At 40.3% G+C, this 14,564-nt stretch overlaps 1 protein-coding gene and 1 long non-coding RNA gene across 5 annotated transcripts in view; one reads left to right on the forward strand and one right to left on the reverse strand.

Moving 5' to 3' along the window:
• Nucleotides 1–264: 264 nt before the first annotated feature.
• On the reverse strand, nucleotides 265–949 carry LOC140849607 (uncharacterized). Its single transcript, XR_012131709.1, has 2 exons — nucleotides 810–949; nucleotides 265–558 (listed from the first exon to the last, which is right to left on the reverse strand). It is a non-coding gene; the product is annotated as an uncharacterized lncRNA (long non-coding RNA).
• A 95-nt stretch (nucleotides 950–1,044) lies between these two features.
• The window catches only part of CNOT6L (CCR4-NOT transcription complex subunit 6 like), a 127,738-nt gene continuing 114,218 nt past the window's right edge, over nucleotides 1,045–14,564 (forward strand). Inside the window, exon 1 of one of the 4 annotated variants that reach the window (XM_073237424.1) lies at nucleotides 1,045–1,402. Coding sequence is in view for 1 of the 4 variants with exons in the window: in XM_073237422.1 (XP_073093523.1) it covers nucleotides 1,726–1,730 (5 nt within the window). In the remaining 3 variants the exon portion in view is untranslated. Of the gene's footprint in view, nucleotides 1,403–1,429; nucleotides 1,731–1,765; nucleotides 1,973–1,995; nucleotides 2,209–14,564 lie in introns of those variants that run through there. The other 3 variants (XM_073237422.1, XM_017665766.3, XM_073237423.1) reach the window with 3 other exon arrangements.

Genomic DNA, 14,564 nt, shown 5'->3' on the forward strand with positions numbered 1-14,564 from the left:
GACATTGTGCAAAACTGCTCCAGAGCAGTATTTTGTCCCTTAGAGCTGGTATAATTTGTTTTTGGCTTGCTACGTACAAGCTGAAACTGACCCACAAAAACAAAATCAAACCCCAGAAGCTTAAAATGTCAAGGCCACATTCATCAAGTAAACATTAATATTATTACTAGTTTACATTTCGATGTTTTCATCCTGGAGCTGGCACTGCCAAACGTTATTCTATCGCGAGAAGGGAGAATTAGAAAATGAACATGACGCTGTTACCGCGGTTTCACAGGTTCTTTTATTTACCTTTCGAAATAGGACTTACAGATGTTCTACCTGAAAACATTTTTTTGAAAACGTCAGGAAACATTTCCTTTGGTTACTTCACCTCACCTGGCGTTTCATTAGCCACCTAGACCAGCGCACTGCTTTGCAGTCAGAACGCCTCTGGCGACTTTGCAGTAAACAGCATCGAGTCCTTGTACGAAGGTTGGGTGAGGCGGGTTCGCCAGTCTCTTCCCCCACTTGGCTTTGTGGATGTGGGTTTCTGATGCCCTATCAGGCTACCCAGCTCTGCTAGTCATTTAAACCAAGAGACAAGAGTAAGGAAACAAGCAAGGGTAAAATAGAAAACAAACAAGACCCCTGGCATCCACTCACGCACGCGCACTACGCCCCAACCCGGGCCCGGGGGCGTGGCCAAGGCGTGGCACTGGAGCTCCGCCTCATTCCCTCCTCACCCCACCCCTCCGCCCCGGGGAGTGACAGACTCCCGCCAGCCCCTCCACGTCAATCAACCCTCCTCCTTCTCGCACTCTCTGCACCTTGTTATTAATCTCAATTCCGATATTGCCCGGGCGCCTGACCCGGCCTTCGGCGGCGTGAGCGTGTGTGACCGAGAGTAAAGGCAACGAAAGCTGGCGTCCCTGTGTAGCAGACTCGGCCCCGGCAGCGGCAGGCGCAGCAGCAGGCACAGCAGGAAGCCCCGCAGCGGCGGCAGCCCTAGCGCCGGGAGGCCAAGGCCAAGGCCGGGCTCTGCGCGGCGTTCGTAGTAGTAGCGGCGGCTCCAGCGGCCGCGGAGCGCAGCTTCCTCCGACCCGGGCCTTCGCGGGGCCTCTCCTGCGCACCGGAGTCAGCGTCCCCGGAGCCCGGAGGCGCGGCCCTCGTCCCCATCCTTGCCCCGATCCGTCCACTCCTCGCCTCCGCCTCTGCGGTCCCTCAGGCGGCCCGGCCCGGCCCGCCCGCCCCGCGTCCCCTCCGGCCGGTGCCTCTCTCCGGCGGGCTGCCTGCATGTCTTTGCTGCCCTCAGCCCCGCCGCCACCGCCGCCGCCGCCACCCCCGCCGCCGCAGCACCAGCAGCAGGCGCCCCGCCGCCGCCGCCGCCGCCGCCGCCCGGACCCCGGCGCGCTGGATGCAGGTGAGGAGGGGTGCGGGCCGTCCGCACCCCCGGGTCGGGGCCCCCCGTGCGCCCGTATCCGGGCCCTGCTGCCGCGGCGCCTTCCCTTCGGGGCGGGCGCGAGGCCCGCCCGTGGGTGTTTGTGTTTGCGTCTGCGGCCGCGCTCGGGAGGGGAAGCCTCTGTGGGGCCTGGTGTGCGCGCGCGCGCGTGTGTGTGTTTCCCCTGCCGCGGGGAAATGGCTGCTCGTGCTGCTTCTGGGCTGGAGGAAGAGAAGGGGCTACAGGGTTTCTGTGCCTCGGAGTAGGATCCGGAGTTCTGGGAAGAGGAGCGCGTCCCCGGGGAAATGAGGTAGGAAAGGGACAAATGTGCGTGTGGGTGTGCGAGTTGGGACTTCGACGGGCGGGGAGGCGGCGGGAGGACCCAGGCGAGTGGGTGTGTGCCTGGCGTGGGGCTGACCCCAGCCTCTGTGGGAGGCGCGAAGGTTCCGGGGTCCGCTGCCAGGCCGGGGATGCCGGGGGCGGATTCCGTGTGTCCGGGACCCCCGGCTGCCGTGTTCCTCCCCCTGCGGCCGAGGCCCCGGAGCCTCTCAGGTGAGGGCTGCTCGCGGGGCCAGGCCGAGGAAGGTGCGTGTGGCACATGCAAGCAACTGGGCGCGGAGAGCTGCGGGTTCGGGCCGCGCTGCCGTTCCCGGGGCCGCGGCAGGAAGCGCGCCGGCCTGAAGCGCGGCGGCCTGAAGCGCGGCCTATCCGCTTCCGTGCCCGCCGCCCGCCTCCTCAGCCTCCCCGGACTCCCGCCGGGCCGAGGGCGCTGCTTCGGGCCTGGGCAGGTGAGGGTCGGAGGCGGGACGTGCCGATTGCCGGCGTCTCGGCAGCCTCTGCGTCTCCTGAGGAGGGAGGAGGCATATTTTTGGCGTTCAAAGCGCTGGCTCTGCCCCTGGCCGGCGGTGGGACCCGAGGGAAAGTGAATCAAGCAGTTTCGGGAATACGCGGTGTCGAGATCCCTTCTTTCATCCTTCCCTTAAGGCTGTATGAAGGAACTAAGTACATGGTTTCATTTTCTGTTGCAAATCCTGTCGATAAGATGTATACATGTTTTTAAGTAAACAATTTCTTGGAGGGACAGGGGGAGCAATGAAGGCTGGCTTGCCTATCCTGTGTTGTTGGGATGGGATCGATTTTGTGCATTTGAAATTGTTTTATCCTGCCTCCTAGGGGGAAAGGCGCGTACTTGCCGAACTGAAGAGGGCGGTGAGGAAGAGGAAGTTACTGGAGCTGTCACCCTAGACTTGGCCGGCTGTTTAGCTTAGGCTGCTTAGGTGGATTGTGTTCAGGGAGTTAGCTGAGCCGTTTGTACACATTGGAAGCACCGTACTGCATTTTAGGAGATACTACCTTATTGTCTCCAGTTATCTTGACTGTCAGTCGAGTACGGACAAACAAGTTTTCTCTCACAGCCTCCAGAAGCTAGATAGATCAAGCAGCCTGTACTGTCTACTCAGTGTGGGCTCTAGGAAAGCTATTTTGAGAGTAGTCTAAGCAGAACGCAACTCTAAAGATAAATCCGCTGCCAATAGGCATAGAGTGCCTTTCAGAATCAAATATAAACGGCTTTTGAAGAATTATTTGTTAATTTACTTTATCTACACGCGATTGTCATTTATATCTAGTTAGTTCATCTAGCTAAAAAGCTTATTTGAAAATAATGATATAGATTCCATCCACGCAGGCCATGCTCTGTATAAAGGCCAGACAGAGACTGCTCCTTTCTGAACCTGGTTTCACGAAGAAATCTTCCATGTAATTCACTGTCAAGTGGGGAAAAGTGGAGGAGCAGAGAGCTGTTTTCTATCACCCCTACTGGAAAAACAGCACATTAGTGTAGTGGAAAAAGGACTTCTTTTATAGACTTTAGAACTCTGCTATGCCATTTTTCTTAGCTGTTTGACCTTAGGCAGGGTATCTAATGTCCGTTAAGTCTCCCTGTTGTCATTTGTAAGAAGATAATACATTTATACATAGTAAGGTTGTTTTGAGTATAGAATGAGAAAACATGTTTAGCTTATAGTAAATGCTTATTTGTTCTTCCTTCAACTCTACTGTGGCCGTTGGAAAACATGTATGTGTAAATATTCATTTTATTACTGAGAGTAATATGTAACTAAGTTAAAAATCAATACAATAAAACATTTCAGAATCCTTTGGTTTACACAAAGTATAAACTTTTAATATATTTTAGAAGTCTTTTTCCTAGAAATAAAACTCATTAAAATAGACGAAAGTATTAGTTTATAGAGACTATCCAGTCATATTTCTTTCCCCATTTTTTGAATAGGCCATCTCTTAGTTTTCATTACTCTTAAGAGTTCTTGCTATCTAGTCCTGGAAAAAATTGCTCAAGCCATATATTGCACATATATGTTCCAGTACCATTAAGCATTAAAATAGATCAGGGAACTGGAGTTCATTTCTATAGATACACCAAGTAGCAGTGCCACAAAAATTGTCTAATTCTTTTAGTTTGTGTTGACTGCTGGTACAAAAAAGCCTCTTGAAATATTTTTCCTGAGTGGAAGCAACTTTCAGTAATTTCACATCTAAAAAATTCTGTATGGAGTAGTAAATATGCTGCTCATTTAATTTTAATTCTGTTGCTGTGGAAAAATAATGATATGGAGTTAAAGGTAAAGCCAACAGAGAGGTTAAATAGAGACTTCTTTTTCTTTTTTCTTTTTTAATGAAGGTAGAGAGAGTGTAGGAGTTGTTTCATTGGTTTAAGTTTGTAATGTCTGTCTTTACTAATGCCAGTTTTCCCATTGGACTTTGACAAGTCAGCAATGTCAGGCTTAACTAAAAAAAAACCTAGCAGAGCATTAAAATTTCCACACTTGTGAGGATTTTTGTGAAGCATGGTAGAAAGAGTTTCATTAGAATGCAAAATGTCATGGTTTTGCTAAAGTGTGTTATGGGTTTGTGTGCATTTACATGAACATAATTATCTGCCATATGGTTTAAAAAAAGTCCTTATCTTAAAATTCTTAAAATTATAGATGATAATTTTTAATATTTTAAAAACAGAAATGAATTTTGCCTTTAATTAGGTATTTGGTAATTTTCATTAGACATTATAAATTACAGTATTTAAAAATGCTTCCTAATTTTTTAAATTTGGGAGAATTGAGGAAAATATTTCTCTGTAATGATCAAGAAAATAGATGGTTCTGAACTAATATGTTAAAATGTGGACAGTGAAATTTACTAACAATGAAATTGCTCGTGCTATCATTGTTTAAAGTAATTATGTTACAACAGAATAAAGGCAGAAAATTGTTTAGGTTTTAAATTTTAATGTTACTTAAATGGGAATTTAAACAATCTTTACAAAATATCCCTTCTAAATGTCTTTAATTTGGGGGAATTGAAATACTTGAGATTTCAGTGTGTATTACTTTGGGTAGTGCTAATTAGGGTAATAAAAACACTCCAAAATTCCAGAAGCTAAACACACAGAAGTTTATATTTTGTTCATGTAAACAGTCCAGTGCAGGTGCTCCTGTTTATTAGCAGACTTGTGGCTTTCCTTTATGTGGTAATTGAGGGACCCAGACTCCTTATTACATCTTAGGATTCCATTATTCTGTAGGGCCTTGAAGCCCCACAAGCCATTTCTTAAGAACCCCCAGACTTAAAATGAAAAACATTCACATTTCATTGGTGAGAATTTGTCAAGAGCCTTATTTGAATGGAAGGGAGGTGGGAATGTTGTCCCTGTATGGTGGACAGCTTGGGGCATTTCATGATTTTTTTTTAGATGGTAGCATATATTTATGAAATTACATCTAAAAGGTGAATTATAATACTTAAACATTACTTTCCATCTTCAAAGGAAGATTGATTGGGGGTCAGGAAAGGAGAATGGAAGGAGTAAGAACTGCAGGAGGAGGAGTTCTCTTCTGTGAGGGATTTGAGTGACAGTAAACTTCAGCTGTTTAAAGATAGAAATTTTACAGAGAACATTACAACCGGATTTTATAACCTTTAGTGGGTCTCTCCTCTACTATCTAGTTATTGATTGTCATTGTGGTCTATATTAGTGTTCTGGGTGTTTGAGTTATTTCTCACTGTACTTTGAGATCAGTTGACTTTGAATTTCAGTTTGTGGAGTATAGTTTCAGGGGAGATACATTTTTGCACTTCTTTGTCTATTGGGATAAAACATTATTACTTCATATTTTAAAGAAATATCATTTAGATGGCTCTTACTATGTTTTATTGTTTGCTGTTTCTGTTTTTCTAATTCTAAAGTCATTGTAATTAATATATGTGAGCTTCAACCCAGGAAGAATGATAAAATTATCAAGTAAATAACAAAGGCTTAATTATTAACTTGTGCTCATGTTTCATGATGAAAATACTACAACTTCCTTTGGCTAACTCCAGTAACACAGAACCTCTAATACATGAAATGAATTTTATCTCTGGATGACTTTAGTTCAATTTAATCACCATTTATGTCTTTAATTACCTTGGGATTATCTGAGCTCTATGTCCACCTTATTTTTATTCTGAAGAGTTGGTTAGAGATCTGGGGAGTATATATATCTTTATTCTCCAAAAGGAAGATTTTTGAGTAGTCCGATTAACTTCTCCATGGTAAATATTTCTAATATCTTGCATTTTGAAAATTAAAAATGTTATTGGAGGGCCTATTCTATATCCATTATTATACTTGGTTCTAAAAAGAAGTGTGAAAGAAGTAAAATAAATTCTTGGGAAGTTTATAGCTTATGAGTAAGGGAGATAAAATGTACGATTTAATTATTTCAAAACAAAGGAACAAGTGCAAGTCACTATCGTATAAATGTTCACAGACATTCTGAGAGAGAATAACATAAAATGGGAGGGTGGGTGGGTCAGGGACTAAGGAGTTGAGACGGTTTTTTTGGGGGGGTGGGTAACTGCTTTTTTGTGATACAACTCATTTACCATAGAAGTTGTCCATTTAAATTATAACTCAGTAGTGTTTAGTATATACATAGTTGTGCAGTCATCACAATTTTGTAACATTTTAATCACCTGAAATAGTAAATCTTGTACTCTTCATATTACCCCTTATTCTCCCCTCCCATACCCTTAGTTCTTGAGCAAACACTGATCTGTTTTCTGGCTGTATATTTGCCTGTTCTGGACATTTCATACAAACAGAATCTTAGTATAATAAATGGTCTTTTATCACAGGCTTCTTTCACTTACCCTGTTTCCAAGATTTCAACTATGTAAAAATAGCATTTCATTCTTTTTATGGCTGCATAATAATCCTTTGTGTGGATATGCAGATGATGGACATTTGGGTTGTTTCTATTTTTTGGCTATGAACATTCATGCACAAGTTTTTGTGTACATAGTTTCCAGTTCTCTTGGATATATATACCTAGGAGTAGAATTGCAGGGTCATATTGTGCCTGTGTATAAACTTGGAGAAAACTTTCAGACTGTTTTCCAAAGTAGCCTCACCATTTCACATCCTCACCAGCAGAATAGGAGGGCTCCAATTTCTCCAACATCCTTGTCAACCTCTGTTATTGTCTGTCTTTTTGAACATAGCTCTCCTGCTGGGGGTGTTAAGTAGTATCTCATTGAGGTTTTGATTTGCATTTCTCTAATGATGCAAGCATCTTTTCATTTGCTTATTGGCCATTTGTGTATCTCTTTGAGATGTGTATTCAGATCTTTTGCCCATTTAAAAATTGTCTTTCTGTTATTGAGTTATAATTGAATCTTTGAATATTATACATACACATCCTTATCATATGATTTGCAGATATTTTGCTTTATTCCATGAATTGCCTTTTCACTTTGCTGATGGTGTCCTTTGAAGAACGAAAGTTTTTAATTTTGATAGTCTTTTTTCTTTTGTTGCTTGTGTTCTGTTGTCATTTTTAAGAAGCCATTTACTAATTGAAGGTCATAAAGATTTACTCTTATGTTTTGTCCTATGAGTTATATAGTTTTAGCTCCTACATTTAGATCTTTGATAAATGTTAATTTCTATATATAGCCTGACATAAGGAATTTAACATTCCCTTGCATGTGCTTCTCTGGTTGTATCAGTCCCATTTATTGAAAAGACTGTTTTTTCCCCCATTAAACTGTTTTGTCATTCTGATCAATTAACTGTAAACATGAAGGTTTATTTCTGGACTTTATATTTTATTTAATTGAACTAAATGATTTTCTTTATATCAGTACTATGGTGATTACAAATTCCCTCCAGCTTTGTTTTTATTTTTTAAGATTATTTTTAAGATTATTTTTGCTGTTTGAGGTCTCTTGTATTTCCATATGAATTTTAGGATTAGTTAATTTCTGCATAAGACCAGCTGGGATTTTGGAGGCATTGTATTAAATCTCTAGATCAATTTGGGCAGTATTGGCATCTTAAAAATATTAAGTTTTCCTATTCACAAACTGGGATGTTTCCATTTATTTAGATCTTCTTTGATTTCTTTCAACAATATTTTAGAGTTTTCAGAGTTCTACATTTCTTGTGTTGCATTTATTCCTAAATATTTTATTCTTATGAATGCTCTTAAAAATAGAGTTTTCTTAATTTCATTTTTGGGTTGTTCATTGCAAGAGTAAAAATACAGTTGATTTTTTTGTATTGATTTTGTATCTTGCAGTCTCGTTAAACTTGTTTATTCAGATAGTTTTTTTGTAAATTCTATAGGATTTTCTGTGTAACAAGGATCATGTCACTTATAAGTAAATACAGTTTTTTCCAAGTTGGAAAAACCTACTTTCTTATCTGGATGCATTTTATTGTCTAATTGTCCTGGCTAAAACCTCTGTTGCAATGAAAAGAATTGTCAAAAGCTGATAACTTTGTCATGATCCTGATCTTGGGAGTAAAACTGTCTTTTACTGTTAAGTGTGTTGTTACCTGTGGGGTTTTCATAGATGCTTTTATTAGGTTGAGGAAGTTCTTTTTTATTCTTAATTTGCTGAGTGTTTTTATCATGAAAGGGTGTTAAGGTTGAGTTTGAGATAAGTACGAAATATGGATTAAAAAAGTGAAGATGCTATGTTAGAGTTGCGGATAATATACTTAACTTGTTTGAGAGAGGCTAGCTTTTCCCCCCTTTCCCCTCGCCCTTTTTTCCTCCCCTCCTTGCTCCTTTAATGCTAATTGTCTTCCCATTGAGGCACATATACATTTGGAGGGCTCTTATTCCTTTACTGAAGGCTTTCTAGATAATTCAGACATATTGAGCATGGGAGAATATTGTTTCTTTTGAAAAACATCTAATAAAAACAGTGTGGAGAACTTTTTCCTTTGATGGCTAGGTTGGAGGGGGACACAGGAAGCAGAGAATGCTTAATCACAAATCAAATGGTAACCATAGAATTAAAGAGAAGGGAACAAATGTGGCATATCACGGGTATGGCTAATAAAGAATTTCATTTTTGCTTAGAAACTGGCTGTCACCTGACTTTTCCCCCCAAACATTTCAGCATTAGTAGCTTTATTTTTTTAAGTTTTCTAAAAATATTAATAGCTTTCTTAGGATAATTTTGCTCTACCAGAAAAGATTATGTTTTACCTGATGTGGAGATTACTCTGTTTAATTTTGAAACTTTGTGTTTCCATGAAGCTACATTCTGATAAATATTTTTTAAAAATTTAATTTCTGTCCTTAATGTTAATAAGTCTCAGAAGTTAAATAACTTTGGGTTTAGCTAAGAATCTTCCTGTTGACAAGGCTGTGTGAAAGACTCATCATTCACACTAAATAGATGCCTGATAATTTTGGGGTTCCATATTGCTTTCATTTGTTAACAGTAGAAATTGGTGATACTAATTGGTGACATAAAATAGAAGTTACAATACTTTATCTTCCTTACATTTATCTTTTGCAAAGGAAACATTTCTCTCTAATCTTACAGTTTAGAATCTTAATTTTTCTCTAAATTACTTAGATTCCCTCACTGAGTAACACAGACCAGAGTTATATAATATCAGTTACAAATACTGCTAAGAGAATAGAACTAAATTTAGGGTATATCAGCATTAATGTCTCTCTATTCAAAGACTTTGTTGGGATTTTTTACATATATGTCCATTGCTATCTGATCATAATGTTTATACTTAAAGACAAAAAAAAGGGATATGATATGTTCTGCTGTAGGTTCATATTTAGTGCAATCTTCTGCAACATCTGTATATAAATTTATGAAATAATATATTGGGAATTATATATAGAATGATAGCTTTAAAACAGCACAAGAATTTTAATCACCAAAAATATATCTAGCCTGGTAGTAAATATTTATTAAATGTTGACTGGCTACCAGGGTTCTGGGGAGTAAAAAAAATTTAGAATACAGTCTTATCTATAGGAAATGGAATAATATTTATTAGACTACTGAGCATTAAGGACTGTTTAAAGACAATCCTCTTGCTGTTTAAATATGTAATCTAAATTAGTCCTTACAAAAATCCTGTGAGTTAGAGTATCATTCTCATTCTGTAGCTGGTTAAGAATATAAGCCTTTGATCCTTTCCTTCGTATTCCTTGGGAAACTCACTTAACTTGAATATGCTTCAGTGTCCTCATCTGTAATAGGAGATAGTAGTTCTTACCTTATAGGGTTGTGAGGATTAAATGAAGTAATATCTATGAAGAAAAGCTATGAATTCATAGCTTAGAACAGTATGTGGCATATCTGGAGTTAAAGAACACAAAAAAACAGAAGAGCTTAAAAATAGTATGTTATTGTTTTCTTTTTTTTTTTGAGAGTGCATCTCATATTCATTGATCAAATGGTTGTTAACAACATATTGTTTCTTATTATTAGAAGACATACAAGTTAAATAAAAGTCTTAAATATTGGCAAAACAAAATTTAAAACAGGATCTGTTTGACTCCAAAATAATTTTTACAATACTTAAAGGAGACTGAAGCCAAAATAAATAGCAAACAAGTGAAGGTAGATTATGCTAAATGACAAAGAACATTAAGTGCTGTAACATACAGAGTACATATGGGTTTATAACCTACAGGGATAAAGAGAGGAAGTTGACTTCACCTTTATGGTTACGAGAAGGAAGGAAAGAGTAATGGATTGCTGCAACATTCTCCTTGCTTGTCTCCCAACATCCCTTATTGCTCATTTAATTTCCCATAGAAATTCTTGTAAAATTTATTGGGCATTGCTTAAATTGCGTACTTAAAATTCTTCAATAACAATAATAACAGTTACTGTTTTGGGTTGCCTTCCTATGTGCTAAGGACAGGAGTTGCTAAGTGTTTTATGTAAAAGGCTATATATGATAAATATTTTGGCTTTGTGGGCCACACAAGATGTATGTCCTGTATTGTTTTTTGTTGTAGTTTTTGTTCTTTTAACAATCCTTTGAAAATGTAAAAGTATTCACTGCTGACAAACCTACCTGGAGTTCGCTGAACCCTGTGCTAGGAGATTTATATAAATTAACTTCCTTTTAGAATTCTGGCAAAATTGATATTAATTCCTATTTTATAATTGAGGAAACTGAAGCTTAGAGTGGCAAATTTGTTGAAAGTCACATCATGGGTAAATGACAGAGCTTGAATTCAGATTTAAGTCATTGGGATTCTTTAACATGTACTTTCCAGGATATCCTCCTGCTTCTTACTGCTTTTAAAATAAAATGGAGATTTCATAACATTATATGTGAGGCCCATTATGATTTTGTCCTAGTGTACCTCTCTGGTTTTATCATTTATTACTTCTCTCTTTTGAACATACACCCTAGCCTAGCCATATTGAATGATGTATGGCCTGGTTTATGCTTTATTTGTACCTACAATAGCTTACATTTTATCACCTTGCTGGCTTCTTTAATAATTCATCTTAGTTGCGCTCTACTCTGGGAAACCTTGCTTGACACTTCTGTCTTTCCTTTTTGCTCTTTCTCTGTGCTCCCTGAGCATACTGTGAATTCTTCCTTCATAACATCTACCTCATTGTTTTGTATTTACCTGCTTTATGTCTGTGACTTTCCATTAGACTGTGAGTTTTTAAGGGCAGGGCTACCTACCTGACTTTGTAGCTCAAGGGATTAAGCCCCTTGTATGTACTAAGTGTTTGGTATATGTTAGCAGCTTAATAACTGTTTATTAAATGAATGAATAATCAAATAACATTGCAAACAGTTGAAATTACTTCAACAAATATGTAGTGGCAGGAGGGCAAGTGCACATTCAAGGACGAGAGGGAACTTGAGTTAATTTCTGGTTAAATTCTCAAAGTTTCAGTGGGAACAAGGAGAATATTGGCAAATTGGAATATGATTGTTATGGAAGGGTTTGAATGCCTGGGTAAGGAATTTTAATTTTAACATAGGTTCAACTCCAGAGCAGCAACTGTTTTTTTACATCTATAAAGTGAGGTTCTCTTATTAATACCTGAATTTTATACTATTGTTTTAAGTGATATTTTATAGGATATAGCTATGTAAGTTTTGATTACTAGTTATTACAAATGTGGCTCTAGAGTCTCATAGTTAGCAATACTGCTATTAAAGACATTAGAATCATTGAGTGATTTTGAGCAGTTTGAAAATAATTTAAGAGTTTGGAAAGATGGTGGCATGAGTAGGACAACGGAAATCCCCTCCCAAAACCATATATATTTTTGAAAATACAACAGATAAAACTACGCCTAACAGAGAGACCAGAGGATACAGTACAACAGCCAGGCTACATCTACATCTGCGAGAACTCGGCTTCTCACGAAGGGGGTAAGATACAAGCCACAACCAGGCGGGACCCGAGTGCTCCCCCCACCCCAACTCACTGGAGGGAGGAAAGGAGTTGGAGCTGGAGGGAGTGGAAGCCCAGGACTGCTAAATACCCAGCTCTAGTAATCCACACCAGGAGCACAGACTCACATTGCATGGTATACTGGATATTAGAGAAACAGAGCAGTAAAACCTGCGAGTGGGTCTCCACAGCTGGCTCCCCTGGGACAAAGGAAAAGTGAGTGCTTTTTGAAAGTCTTAAAGGGACAGGGACTTCACAACTGGATGGAATCGTTCTGGCACACTCAGCCCAGCAGCTGGGAATCCCAGGGAACTTCAGGCACCCTAACCCCAGGGGTGGCAACACAGCTCTGAAGCCCCTCATGGCGATAAACAGCCTGCCATTCATTCCCCGTTCCACGCGGCCCCGGCGGAGCAGCCTGGGAGCGGCCACGCCCACAGCAGCCACCCAGAACCTCCTTCCAGCACGCAGCCACCTGGGCCAGATCCAAAAGCTGCCACTGGCAAGCAGCTGCCCGGCACAGGCAGAGGAAGCAGGGCAAGGTGTGAAGGGGCACCGTTCTCGCAGGAGAGCACACCGGGCACACCTGCCTCTCCCCGCAGGGCTCTGTGCTGCCCGGCAAGCCACTGTTCAGGAAATTAGCCCGAGCCTACTCCTGGTGTGCAGGTAACCAGCACAGGCAGCGGAGAAGGGCAAGGCGACCAGCAAGCAGGAAGGGAGTTTGTTCTCCCAGCTAACACATGCACTACCTGCCTACAACTACCTCTATTGCCATGAAAAGGCAGAAGAATTTGGTCCAGTCCAGAATCACCCAGACAACCCCTGAGAGAGGGCCTGAGGAAATAGGTTTAACCAATCTTCCTGAAGAAGAATTCAAAATAAAGTTCATAACCATGCTGATGGACTTGCAGAGAAACATGCAAGAGCTAAAGGATCAAGTTGAGAGGGAGAATACAGAAATAAAAAAAATCTCTGGAAGGACTCAAGAGCAGACTGGATGAGGTGCAAGAGGCCGTTAATGGCATAGAAACCAGAGAACAGGAATACAGAGAAGCTGAGGCAGAGAGAGATAAAAGGATCTCCAGAAATGAAAGAATATTAAGAGAACTGTGTGACCAATCCAAAAGGAACAAAATTCTCATTATAGGGGTACCAGAAGAAGAAGAAGAGAGAAAAAGGGATAGAAAGTAGTGTCTTTGAAGAAATAATTGCTGAAAACTTCCCCAGACTGGGGGGAGGAAATAGTCTCTCAGACTGTGGAATCCCACAGATCTCCCTACACAAGGGACCCACGGAGGACAACAAGACACAAAATAATTAAAATGGCAAAGATCAAGGAAAGGACCGAGTATTAAAGGCAGCCAGAGAAAAAAGGTCACCTACAAAGGAAAACCCATCAGGCTATCATCAGACTTCTCAACAGAAACCTTACAGGCCAGAAGAGAATTCAATGATATATTTAATGTAATGAAACAGAAGGGCTTTGAACCAAGAATACTGTATCCAGCATGACTATCATTTAAATATGAAGGAGGGATTAAACAATAACCAGACAATCAAAAGTTGAGGGAATTTGCTTCCCACAAAACACCTCTAAAGGATATTTTAAAGGGACTGCTCAAAATGGAAGCACTCCTAAGGCTAAATAGATGTCACCAGAGAAAATAAAATCACACCAAAGAAAGCAGACCAACCAAATACTAACTAAAGGCAAAAAATAAAATCAACTATGTACAAAAGCAGTCAAAGGAAACACAAAAGAGTACAGATTAAAACACCTAACATATAAAGAATGGAGGAGGAGGAATAAGAAGGGAGAGAAATAAAGAATCATCAGACTGTGTTTAAAATAGCCTAATAAGAGAGTTAAGTTAGACAATTAGATAGTAAAGAAGCTACCCTTGAATCTTTGGTAACCACGAATCTAAAGCCTGCAATGGCAATAAGTACATATCTTTCAATAATCACCCTAAATGTAAGCTGAATGAATGCACCAATCAAAAGACACAGAGTAATAGAATGGATAAAAAAGCAAGACCCATCTATATGCTGCTTACAAGAGACTCACCTCAAACCCAAAGACATGCACAGATTAAAAGTCAAGGGATGGAAAAAGATACTTCATTGCAAACAACAGGGAGAAAAAAGCAGGTGTTGCAGTACTTCTATCAGACAAAATAGACTTCAAAACAAAGAAAGTAACAAGAGATAAAGAAGGACATTACATAATGATAAAGGGTCAGTCCAACAAAAGGATATAACCATTATAAATATATATGCACCCAATACAGGAGCACCAACATATGTGAAACAAATACTAACAGAATTAAAGGAGGAAATAGAATGCAATGCATATGTTCTAGGAGATTTCAACACAC

This window comes from Manis javanica, chromosome 5 (assembly GCF_040802235.1).
Source record: "Manis javanica isolate MJ-LG chromosome 5, MJ_LKY, whole genome shotgun sequence".
Lineage (NCBI taxonomy): Eukaryota > Metazoa > Chordata > Mammalia > Pholidota > Manidae > Manis > Manis javanica.